The sequence below is a fragment of the Tauraco erythrolophus genome, chromosome 5, assembly GCF_009769465.1.
Source record: "Tauraco erythrolophus isolate bTauEry1 chromosome 5, bTauEry1.pri, whole genome shotgun sequence".
NCBI classification, from domain to species: domain Eukaryota; kingdom Metazoa; phylum Chordata; class Aves; order Musophagiformes; family Musophagidae; genus Tauraco; species Tauraco erythrolophus.
This window is the reverse complement of record NC_141469.1, coordinates 71,157,734-71,170,411: the sequence shown is the minus strand read 5'-3', so window position 1 is coordinate 71,170,411 and position 12,678 is coordinate 71,157,734. Positions and strand designations below refer to the sequence as shown.

The window sequence follows — 12,678 nt, the reverse complement described above, 5'->3', positions numbered from 1 at the left end:
ACTTAAGTATCCTACAAATCGCATATGCCACTACAGTTCAGAACTGCATTCAATGGATTTTACTCCAAATATCCACATCACCTAAAAGAGTGAATAAAAGCAACATACACATTTATGAATGCACCTGTTTTGTACAGCATTTGTTTTCATCTATATGGTTTACAACTATAAAAGAATCTCTGGCATGTCCCTTTAAATAAGTAATAGCCAAGACAACAGGTATGGATTTTAATTAAATTAAAGCACAATAATTGTTGAAGTAAATGACCCGAGGGCTCCTCTATGGCACCCAGAGTGAACAGATAACGCAGACATAAGTATTTCCTCATGGAATGAATGCACCATGACAAAGCACTGAGCTCCAAGCCAAGCGATCAAAATTCAGGTTTTAAAGACTTTTAGACTTACCCGCCTGCGGCAGAAGGGCAGGCCCTGTGCAATGATGCTGATGCTAAATATCTTCATCACGGTTTGGTGTGGCAGAGGTTCTTTGGTACTTTTAAGATCAACAGGAACCAAGCCATGGTTGACAGCAGTTTTCCCAGCTTTGGACATTTTATCGTTCTTTGTCAAGTCTACTAATAATGCAAGAACATTGCTAAAAACTTCACTTCTAAAGTTGCATGATTTCTTTTTTTTTTTTTTCTTTTTTAGAAAGTTTCAGACTGGTGATTCAGCTCCCCACAGCCTCCTGCCTTTGTCTCTCAACCTTCTCCTGCCAAGTGTCCTGACCTGTCTGCTGCTCAGTGAAGTGCAAGCTATCCTAGTATAGCCAGGAATTAAACTACCAAGGGGCAGGCAGACTGCTCCTGCCAGTCAAACAGCTGGTGGACCTCCCCTGCCATGTCAGAAGAGCCCTTCTCCAAAAAGGGATTGGCAGATTGAAAAAGAAGAAAATCATGACTTCAGGAGTTTTAATAGCTGCTTATGCTTGTGCTTTAAAAGGTAGAAATTTTTTTCTTTGTTATTTTTTAACAAGTTGACATTGTGCTGTCAAGAAGGAGAATCCAAGGAGATTGTAACCTTCAAGACAGTAACAGTGTTACTGCAGGATCAGCTCCACCACTCTCCGAGCAGACTTCTTCTGGACTCTCATTAAAATCTGACAGCTTGTAACTAAAAAGCTGACCTGGACTTCGCTGTTTCTCAACCACTGTCTCCACAAACATAATCTATTGCTATGTCCATAAGTTAAAAAAAGGAAACAAAAATGGAAAAAAAAAAAAAAAAAAGAAAAGAGTCCCCCTAAAATGAAGATACTGGCTCAAAACTTGCTCTTTTAATAAACGAAGAGGCTATCAATGTATTTTCACCTACACTACGATTTTTAGCTCCTTCTTCCTGGCTCTCCTTACTTATGCACAGGTACTCCAGCCTGCACTTCCTCCCTTTTCCCTGCTGCTGTGGGAGGCGCAGCATCCAGGGGCTTTGGCTCTAGGGATGCAATGGTACTGGAATAGTCTTCCCTTTTCTGGCCATCACTGGTTTTGGTACCGGTTTCCTCAGGCCCATCCATCACAATGGCAGAAAGGAAAAGGGCTCTTCCTCTGAGACCAGTGTCCCCTGAAGGATGTAGGGAGAGGGCTGCCTGCTCTTAGTAACAAACCTGACTGAGGGCCATTTTTCAGGAAAAAAGTTTGTACTTCACCAAATGAAGCTAGGACAGCAACGTCTATTACTCAGATCACCCGCAACTAGTTTACTTTCATTTTAAGTAATGTCTTGATCAAATTATCTTTCCAACAACGCCTCTAAGTTCCCACAATCCCTTTCCAATCCCTACACTTGGACATGTTTCTTAAAAACACATTCAAATTTTGAAAACCTTTTTCAGCAAAACCAAGTAGAAAGAGACAAAAGCCTGTGAAAACGCCTTAGGAAATTGCTGGTAAGAGACGCAGAAAGCCATCAAAACCCTTGTATGAACTGAGTCGGTACAGCCCAAAACACAGTGAATAAATGATCATTAAGAAATATTACAAGTCCCTTTGTGCACAACCCAGCAAAGATAATTAACTGTATAATTATGTGAGGGCAAAAGAGGGAGTGTAGTAATGCTTTAATGCTTGAAGCACAAGACTGTAACTTGACAAAAGACAGCATTAAAACACGTCTGTATTAGCATCTCCACTCAGTCCTTTGTTTCCCCTTCAAAAAGCCAAGCTGTAAGCATGTCTGTCTCACATAGAGCCTCTGCTGACCACACATTCGTCTGTTAAATGCTTTCTACAAAAAAAAAAACAAAAACAAACCAACACAACCAAAACCTGTAAAAATCCTTAATGTTTCATCGAGTATATACACATTACATTAAGCATTCACTTACAACAAAATATCTCTTTCTCAGACAAACAAAACCCCCCTTATTTCTTTACAGATGTTGCCTACAGAAATGCTGTGATAGAATGCTGGGTGGCACAGTAGTTTCATGCACTGATTTTTGTTATTTTTTTCTTTTTTACCATACCATTTAAATGCCATTCTAAACCACATTTAGATATACGTTTTCTTCTAAAAGACTCTTTACATTTCCTTCTTTACGCTTCAACCTATAAACTACCAAAACAGGTTTACCATTAGCCTGTACTCAACAGTGATATCATTAGATCACAGTTTATAGCTTCATCCTGAATTACTTCATGTTTTATAGAACAAATACTAGGCTTTCACTTGGCTAGAAGACTTTGGAAAGGTGTCTTGGGATCTCAATTTCACTCAAATAAGAAAACTTCACTGAAGTGCTTCAAAGAGGGCAAAAGAGTAGCCTTTTGTTTGTACTCTGAATAACTAAAGTGAAGAACAGAGCCAAAAACACGAAAGAGATCAACTCACATATCCCTATCGATGTATCACTGAAAAAGAAGTAACAGGTCAAAGCTTCCCATTTTTGATGTACCGGTCGGTCACTGTCTCAATTGTTCTAACAAAGTGGGAAGGTTACCAAAATGTATTTATATTGATATAATTTGAGATTTGAGTAACATGTAGGTAACACAACAAGATCAGATACAGTATTTCGTACAAAGCAAGCCTCAGTAATAAATACTTGATATTTCATTTAATTGCATACAGAAATGCCTGTGTGTGTGCACTAAGAGAAACAGCTGAAATAAACTCAGTTTTAAAATATTATTTCATTCCGCAATTACTGAAAGGAGAATTTGACAGTGTGGCAAAGGACCAGCCATTATTAGTTGATATCAGAGTCTAGTCACCTTCTACTTTACAGGTTTTTGTTTTTGTTGTTTTTTTGGTGTTTGTTTTTTTTTTTTTTTTTTTTATACTAGCTTATAACCAGTGTGCAAAACAGGAACACAACTTGGCCCATTTACAGATTTACATACAACTGGGAGCAGACAAGACTGAAGCACAGCGTTCTCCAAGCACCGCTCACAGCACAAGTCTCCAGTCACGTTATTCTCACCCCTCTGAAAAGACAAAACTCTGTCAGCCCTTTTTCTGTTGTGGTTTGAGATAAAAGTCCCAATAGTATGCTAGTTTTTCCTAGGAACTTCCAAACTATTCTAGAGGAAATTCCAAAGTGACATACTTCTGGCTGAAAAAAAGCATCATGTTCACATTCAATGTAGTCCCATTTCTAAGCAGATAAAACCAAAGCAAAATAAGGCGCTTTTTTTCTGTTGTTCTATACAAAATTACAACGCTAGATTTCACACTTTACAATAGCAATAAGAAAAAGCTTCGGTTTTTATCTCTGCCTATTTTTTCCCCCTTTTTTATCATCATCTTGCAAAAAAACCACTTGCACTAGCAGATAAGATCTTGTTGTTCCAATTTGATTTCCACGTATCATCACTTCTTTTTTGTCTTAGATTTGCCACACATTACTGACTGTAGGTATTATTGTCTCTAATGTTTAAAGGCCCCAAGCTATGCTGGACAGGTATAAACATTTGATAACTGAAAGTCCTTAGCCTGAAAATACAACAGTCTAATATAAGCAGTAAGAAGGTGTAATAGGAAGACAAAAATGGATAGAGTTGGCTATCTCAGCAGTGTCAGGAACATGCTGCATACAACAAGTATCACTTATTTTTGTATTTATGATACACTCAATCCTAATTTAAGCTCTACATGTAAATTTTGAAGAGCCACTTTTTTGCTTTTATCGTTAAAAGGGTGTATTTTTTATATTATACAGGGTGAGAACATGTATAAACTTGACAAATATGAAACTATGAAAATTTGAGTTTTAATGCTTTGTAATACATTTCTGTAACATCCTGTTTCTAAATAAAGTGGGGCTGATTTCTAACGATGATGTTTTTAAGTGCCTGCCTGTCATTTTAATCAGAAGATCTCATTTGAAATCAGATCATTTTATTTAGATGCATAAAAGTGCCTGAAAACTTGAGTTTGAAAATACTAATTTGAGATCATCATGGACTATTAAGTGTAAACTTAAGAATCCAGAAGACTTCTTTCTTTTTTGGACAGCTCAGTGAAGAAACATCTTTGTATAATCAAAGCATGTAGTAAGCAGCAATAATTTTTATACCTTCCAGTCAGAGTAATTCAAAGTGATCTCATAGAAGAGGTTTTTAGGAGCTGTTTACCAGAAAGCAAATGTTACAAAATTAACTAGCTCATTCAGTATACTCAACTCAGAAAGGCCACGGTTTTAAGACATGGACCTAAGAATTTATGCCAACAACAAAAACCAGCTCACCCAAACTCTACAGAAGAGCTGACAGTTGTTTTGCATAGTAACATTACTGGAAAAAAATAAACAAACTCAGGACATTTTAATATGGTGATGGAACAGTACAAGACCTAGAGAAACCTAAATGAAGTATTTACAAGCACAGAAAGATTAAAATGCAGAAAGCAGAACCCCAGACAGTTTTTCCACAGTTCTTAACATCGGTGAACAGCTGCCCTCAAATGGACAAAGCAGAGCACTGCAGCATTTTAAAAGCCACTGTCTCAAAATAATAATAGTAGCATAATAATCCTTGGAATATATTTGATAATGTACTTCCTAAACAACATTTTTAGTAAGCTTTGCATAGCTGTAGCATACAGAATGCACTATAATTTACATTATATACATGTCTTATTGTTCCCTCGATATTCATGCTGGTCCCTGCCCACGTGTGGGAAGAGCGATGAACATGTTATTATCAAAGCAAGGCAGTGTGTACTACACGAGTATCTACTCTTACATAGCAACTGTAGTCCCAGGTTTATTTATGCGAGAGATTTCTCATACCAGTACACAAATAGCTCCCAAATGATACATTGCACATTAGCCTGCTTTGTACAGTCAAATGAATAAGCTGTTTAGAAAAAGTCACTGCCGAACAAAACTAACTGTAACTGTATTAGTGGTGCTGAAAAGAAGAAACTACTCTAGAGTCTCTATCATACCCAAGTTTACCCAATACAAATCCTGAATGTATAAGAAAACATAATGACTCAGATCCCTGAAGAGGGTATGGAGGCAATCAATGGAGAGGATCACTTTGATCTCACAAGATCAGAATTTCCTGAAAAATGTACACTCGAACAGTATGCAAAAGGGGCAAAAGTACTAGTAAAACATGTGAACTGATGGCTTTGTCTGTGCTTCATGGGAAAAAAAAAACAAGTGTAGACCTGCTGTACCATGAGCAACAGAATGAATGAAGCATGGCTCCAGGTGTGATTGTCATGCCAGTTTGAATTGTGCTTGAATTACACTACAGCTTCTCCAAGGCCTTATGGTCCCAAAACATCAGGGGACCTACATGGAAGGGTCATTCTTAACAGTCCAGTCATACCGAAGTTTTACTTCAGGCTTATGCCTTACTATGAGTTTTGACTAATAAATGGCTTCTATGGTGTAAAATCAGGAACAAATGTCAACCGAACCTGTGCATGTGGCCAGAGCAAAACCCAATTCCACACGGATTCAATGCTGTCTCACCAGGTGACGGTCACCCTGTAGACTTCCTCAGCAGATACATTAATAAGAAGTCTCTCCCCTTCCTATCTACCCTCTAGTTATCTTGAAAACTTGTGTAATCTTAATATCTCTCTCTGGCAAATTGGGTGAAAATTAGTCAAGAGATCCATAAGCTCTGGAAAGGAAGAAAGACAATGACAGGCAGATGTCTCAACTGCACAAGTTTTGTTTTCTTTGGCAACAAAGCTTAGTAACATAGCGAAGAAGAATCCAGATTTTCTTAAGTTTGACTCACTCAGATGATACTTCCTGGTTATAATTCTGGCTCTTGAATCGTAATGAGACATGGCCATTAATAACTACTAAGATGAAAGAGGTTGTTATCTAATACAAAAAAGCCACTTTAAAATTTTTGCCATGAAAGGGCAAGAAGGATACATGCCTTTCGCAGCTGCTGGTGCAAGACAGTCCAACTCGTATGACATTCCTATACTGAAAAAAAATTATAAAGGTTCAAAAAAAAAAAAAAAAGATAAGGATGATGGTAAAGCTGCTGTCTGACAAATTCTTCACATTCCACAAGATAGCATTCCCAGAAATCCACTAGTAGAGGCCAAGGAAGATAGGAAATATCAAGTATATCACAGCAAAGGGAAATCATCAGATAAACATACCTACTAGACATTTTTCATGCCTACATGCATGCTCGTATCTGCTTAAGCATCCTGGCATCTGAGTGGGAGCGCATGGAGAAACGAAATCATACTCAAATTTGACCTACTGTGTTTCAATATTTGTGTATGGCATTTAACTACATCAGCTTTGCCTGCTGGGGAAGCCAAGCAGTAGGACAGAGTAAGTAACAGCAAGGGTTCACTCGTTTCCGTTTCTAACTGTGACCACCAATGTCAGTCAGTCTGAATGACTGTCACTCAAAAATAACAGACCTCGACTGAGTTGGTTTGGTCCCACAGCTGATGTTCTTTGGAGCTGAAATGAGACAAACAGGTCAGCTGGTAGCAACAGGAGAAGAGTGGCATCTCCCCTCCTTGCTCTGGCCATTTTATTCTAAACTTTCTCTAAACTGGCTCTCGTCAGGTTTTTGAGCTCTGAAATTACTCCAGTAAGTAGGACACCTAAAAATCCTCAATTTTTGTTGTTGCTGAGTTATTTTTCCACTAGATTAGCAAACGTAAACAGTTCTCAAAGAAGCCAGATGCATGATGAGACAAACAAAAGACAAAAAGCAAAAAGTGTTTGGAAGTGCAGAGTAGTCAAGACCTTCACCTTTGGGCAACAATGACCTATTCGACCATGTCTCTTTGTCCATGGAGCCCTTAGCATGCAATACGGGTTCTGAAGAGACATCAATGATAAAAGCTTCCTAGGTATCTCAACAACATAGAATTTCGTCTCAAAAGAAAGAGAAAGGAACAGGCAGGTACATGCAATAACAGGCGTGGGATCTGCCTTCAGCCACAACGGTGCTAGTGCAAAAGAGCATTTGTCGAATTACAAGGGATCATTTGCACAACCTCACTTTTTGTAAGGTCACATTAAGCGTTCGTGAAAGAAATACACAGACTATCCAGTAAACTGCATATTGGCAAGACTATATAGGATCGATACTTATGATGCTATCATACAATTAAAACACATACCCTACCACATGCATTTTTAAAAAAAATAATTCCTACCACGTTTAGACACCCCTGTAAGTACACAATCATTTGTAAACAGATGCCTGGTAATCTGGCTTTACTCCACAAGCCTCCTAACTTTATTTACTGTATTATGGGGTCTTGTTGTTGTCACTTTTTTTTTTTTTTAACTATCTTTAAAGCATGTGCCTTCATTTCTTCATTAAACATTTCAGAAAATATTCTAGGTATGTAACAAAAATCTAGCTGCATCATCTTGTGTTTTACAAGTATTCCAGAAATGTCTGCCCTGTCCTCATTGGCTATAATATGACTTGTTGGATAAGCAAGTTTAACTCTTTGGTCTAGTCAGAGTTGCACCAGCTGTTAAAAAGAATCGCTACAGCTGCTCTGCAGGAATTTATTTGCTGACCACTTATTTATGCTGTTGTTGCACCGTTAAATAAAGCTGAGACAAGAATTAAGAACTACAACAACAGGTAGAGAAGTCAGGCAATATTTAACACTGGATTAAAACGCAAGTCAAATTCCCAGCTGATGATAAGCTGGAGGAAGAGAAAGCGGGTGGTTTTGTTAGTAAGGACGCTGCTTTTATGAAAAAGGAAGATAGGAAACTGAAAAACTAGTTTTCCATACAGTAATTCAGTTTTTCCTATCACTGTTATCACCCTTCCATGTAAAATACAAGGCTTGCAATGAGAAATTCTCTACTTACATATATACATGCACAAAACATACACAAGGCAGTATGAAAATATTTAAAACATAATTATCAGTTTCTGAAGTGTCCAAAAGCACTGCCAAAAACTAGTTTCGGACTTAGATATTTCTTCCTTTCTATATATTAAATGGGAAAAGGAACAATCCCCAAGAGATCAGAAAGGTGTTAAAAATATTTCTGCCACCTAATTCACCTAAAAAAAAAATTTCTTCTTCTGTAGTGAAAAATTCTGTCTAGATACCGTTTACTCAGTATTATAAAAAATGTCTTGTATAAAGCCTGACAACACAGCAACATTCTTTATATTAGCTGTAAAGTAAAAGGTTGAACAATGCAAAGTATTATATTTTGTATGTTTGAAACAATACAGATATCAAAGTCTACTTTGATACAACATTGTGTTTCTCATACTAGAAATCTAGAAGTGTAAAATACACGTAAATCTAACAAATGCAACAACTGATTGTTACACTGGCATTCGATAGCACCAAATTAAGCTATATAATCCTTTTCAGCTGGTTAACAGCATACTGCAAAGGGGTGTGAGGCTATTTATAAAGCTGAAGATATGTGAAGCAAAGAATGCCTAGAATACAGAAAAAAGCAGGTAGTTTGTGGAAAGGCTGCCAGCCTTGCTTGCTATGATTGCCACCTCAATCTTTTGTTTGTCTCTTTCCTTTTTTTTCACCTCCCTTTTCTTTTTTTTTTTTTTGCTTTTTGGAGGAAGGGGAAGCCTTGCCTGTATTTTTCTTCCTTTGATTTGTTCAAATACCACTTATTATTTAAAATGCCTTTAAGTATTTCATAGAACTTGACTTTTTGTACATGGACAACCAAATCCAGCTTTGAGTTTACTGGCTGTCTGATACTCTGACTTCAAACTCTGCCAGCAAAGAAATGCAGTGCAGCAGTTCCTAATTCTGACTGGCATGGCATAGGAAGAGTTTCAATAGTCTGTCCTCCAAAACAGATACACATGCATAGATGTAAACACAGCGTTTAGCGTACTTGCTGTAGGATATATTATACTAGTGGTTTACACCAAAGCCAAAAACTGTGCAGACAGGTGAATGCCTCGAGGTATCAATTAAAAGTGTCCTTGCTTTGGATTAAGTCCAGCTTAAAGAGAAGGAACAATATTATTACATTTGGCAAAACCAAGGGATCCACAACAAATATTTTAAATCTGATTTCTTCCACTTAGTTGTGTCACTTTCAGTTTCTTAATTTCACTTCTACTTACTCGTTTTAATTAAGTGAATTGTTTTCTGTGTGTTTTAGAAAATCTGACCAAGGGATCAGAAGGGAAGGAATTATGACATTGGTAAAAAGTGTTCATTATTTGTTGTCTTTTATTTTTTTTTTTAGCATTCAATATATTTGGATCAATAAAGATCAAGGTAGCTGCCATCCTTAAGGGACACTCCATAATTTAAGTGAGAAGAACAAAGAGTCTCCTGCCCACTTCCAAACACTGATAACGAGTGGCTGGATGACATAAGAATAAGAATATGATTCGCACTTACAGGAAACGTTGCTCTTACTTTACTTAAAAGTAGTAATGACTTCTGATGATGAATAAGGTGGAATTTATCCCTGCTGGCGATGTGTGGTGGCAGTAGGCACATTTTCCACTTCAGCAGAGGCACCAGGGATTGAATAAATGTATTAAAATTTAATAAGCATTAACAGAGTAATATTTCATGACACAGCTGAAAAGCATAGCCATTGTCTCCCAAGATTGAATTACACTGAATATTACTAAAATTCAGTTTGCTCCTTTCATATTATGCAATATATGGTCAGGCACTAAAGTCAGTAGAAAATATCAGCTTTTCATAAGAACAAACATAAAAAGAAGTAAGGTTTTATAAAGAAATAGCTGTTTTGGACAACCTTGACTTGGGATAGAAATCTCTGCATTTCCTTAGTAATTGTGTCCTTCTCAGATTCTCTCCCTCTTCCCAATTCTTCTTGTTATGAACTGAAGAAACAAAATTTAAAATTAGCAAGAGGAGGAGAAAGAGAGAAGAATAGAAGAGACACCCAAGAGCATTGTTTTCCACTTGTATTTCAGTGATCATTCTAGAGATACCCATCTATGCACAAGAACTCATGACTTTAAAACCTTAATACCAATTAACCATATGTAACATTACATTGTAAGTTGTACTATACAGTCAATGCACACAAAGTATTACAGAGATTTTTTTAACACAAAGCACATTTTACAGTAATTCAGTGAAGTCCTGAACTTGTTTGGCCAGGAAAGAATGAATCATAGAATTATCAAATACGAGGTTAGAAGGGATCTCAGGGATCATCTGGTCCAACCTTTCTTGGCAAAAGCACAGTCTAGACAAGATGGCCCAGCACCTTGTCCAGCTGAATCTTAAATGTGTCCAATGTTGGGGAATTCACCACATCCCTGGGGAGATTATTCCAATGGCAGATTGTTCTCATCGTGAAAAATTTTCCTCTTGTATTCAATCAGAATCTCTCCAGCAGTAACTCATACCCATTACCACTTGTCTTTTCCATGTGACTCCTTGTACAAACAGCCTCCATCTTCTTTGTAGCCACCCTTTAAATACTGGTACATAGTGATAAGATCTCCCCTAAGCCTTCTTTTCTCAAGGCTGAACAAATGCAGTACTCAGTCTTTCCTCATGTGGCAGGCTTCCCAGTCCTTTGATCATCTTTTGTGGCCCTCCTCTGGACCCTCTCCAGCCTGTCAACATCTTTTTTGTATAGCAGAAACCAAAACTGAACACTGTATTCCAGGAGTGGCCTGACAAGCGCTGAGTAGAGTGGGATAATGACTTCTTTATCTCTGCTTTATCTCTGTTGGCGATGCTCTTGTTGATGTAACCCAGCATCCTGTTGGCTTTCTTTACCACAGCAGCACACTGCTTCCTCATATTGAGCTTGTTGTCCACAAGGATCACCATGTTCCTTTCCACAGGGCTGCTTCCCAGCCGAGTAGATCCCAGCCTGTGCTGCACTCCTGGATTATGTTTTCTCAGGTGCAAGACCTTACACTTGTCCTTGCTGAACTTCATAAAGCTCTTGTTAGTCCGCTCTTCCAGCCTATCCTAGTCTTCCTGCAGGGTGGCTCTCCCTTTGCAAGTGTCCACTTCCCCACTCAGTCTGGTACCATCAGCAAACTTCAGAGTACACTTGATCCCATCATCCAAATCACTTATGAAGATCTTAAGCATTGGGCCCAATATCGTTCCCCAAGGGACCCCACTTGTTGTGACAGGCTGCCAGTTTGAAAAAGAGCTATTTACCACCACTCTCTGGGTACACCGTGTCAGCCAGTTCCCCACCCACCATGCAGACCACTTGTCTAGATCATAATGCATCAGTTTCTCTGGGAGGAGGCTGTGGGAAACCATACTGAAAGCCTTAGAGAAATCCAGGTAGACAAGGTCCATCATTTGCCCCACATCAACCAAGCAGGTTACTTTGTCTTAGAAGGTGATCAGGTTTCTCATGTATGATTTGCCCTTGGTGAATCCGTGCTAGTTTTTCCCAATCACGTGCTTCATTTGACTTGTGATAGCCCCCAGGAGGATTATTCCTTAGCTTTCCAAGGGACTGAAGTAAGACTGATGGGCCTATAATTTCCTGGATCCTCCTTTAAGCCCTTCTTGTAGATGGAGGTGACATTAGCCACCTTCCAGCCTTCTGGGATGTCCCCTGATCCCCACGACTTCTCAAGGATTATGGCAAGCATCCTAACAATGACGTCCGCCAGTTCTCTTAACACCGAGGATGGATATTGTCAGGGCCCATCAATTTGTAGGGGTCAAGCTCCTGTAATAGTTCACATACTGACTCTTCCTTCACCGACTGCAAGTCTGTGTTTGCATCAACCTGGGTTTTTGTTCTCAAGGCCTGGGGCCCAACAATGCTGATAAAAACAGAAGTGAAGAAAGTGTTGAGAACCTCTGCCTTTTCAGCAGTGTTGGTGACTAATTCACCTCTCCTGTAACAGCGGACCAGTATTTTTCTCCTGTTTCTGCTTGTTGTTTACGCACCTGAAGAACCTTTTCTTGTAGTTTTTGACATCTCTGGCCCATTTCAATTTGAACCAAGCTTTTGCTTTTCTAACTGCACCTCTGCATGCCCTGGCAATGCCTGTATAGTTCATCCGCTTTTCCATCTCTGGTAGGCTTCTCTTTTGGTTTTGCGCAGATTCAGAAGCTCACAATTAAGCCAAGGGAGTGTCTTACTCTGCCTACTTCCCTTACCTTTAAAGAGGATGAACTGGTCTTCTGCTTCCAGGAGAGTGTTCTCAAAAAACTCCCAGCACTCACTAGCTCCTTTATCCTCCATGGAAGCTTCCCACGGAATCCCTCCCATGGAAGGGCATGGGAACG

At 38.7% G+C, this 12,678-nt stretch overlaps 1 protein-coding gene across 3 annotated transcripts in view; it reads right to left on the bottom strand.

The window, feature by feature from the left end:
* FBXW7 (F-box and WD repeat domain containing 7) overlaps positions 1–12,678 on the bottom strand; it is a 180,377-nt gene that overhangs the window by 82,628 nt on the left and 85,071 nt on the right. Inside the window, exon 1 of one of the 3 annotated variants that reach the window (XM_086611547.1) lies at positions 409–555. The exons of the other annotated variants lie outside the window; for them this stretch is intronic. Coding sequence (XP_086467673.1) covers positions 409–555 — 147 coding nt within the window. Of the gene's footprint in view, positions 1–408; positions 556–12,678 lie in introns of those variants that run through there. 3 annotated transcript variants of the gene reach the window in all.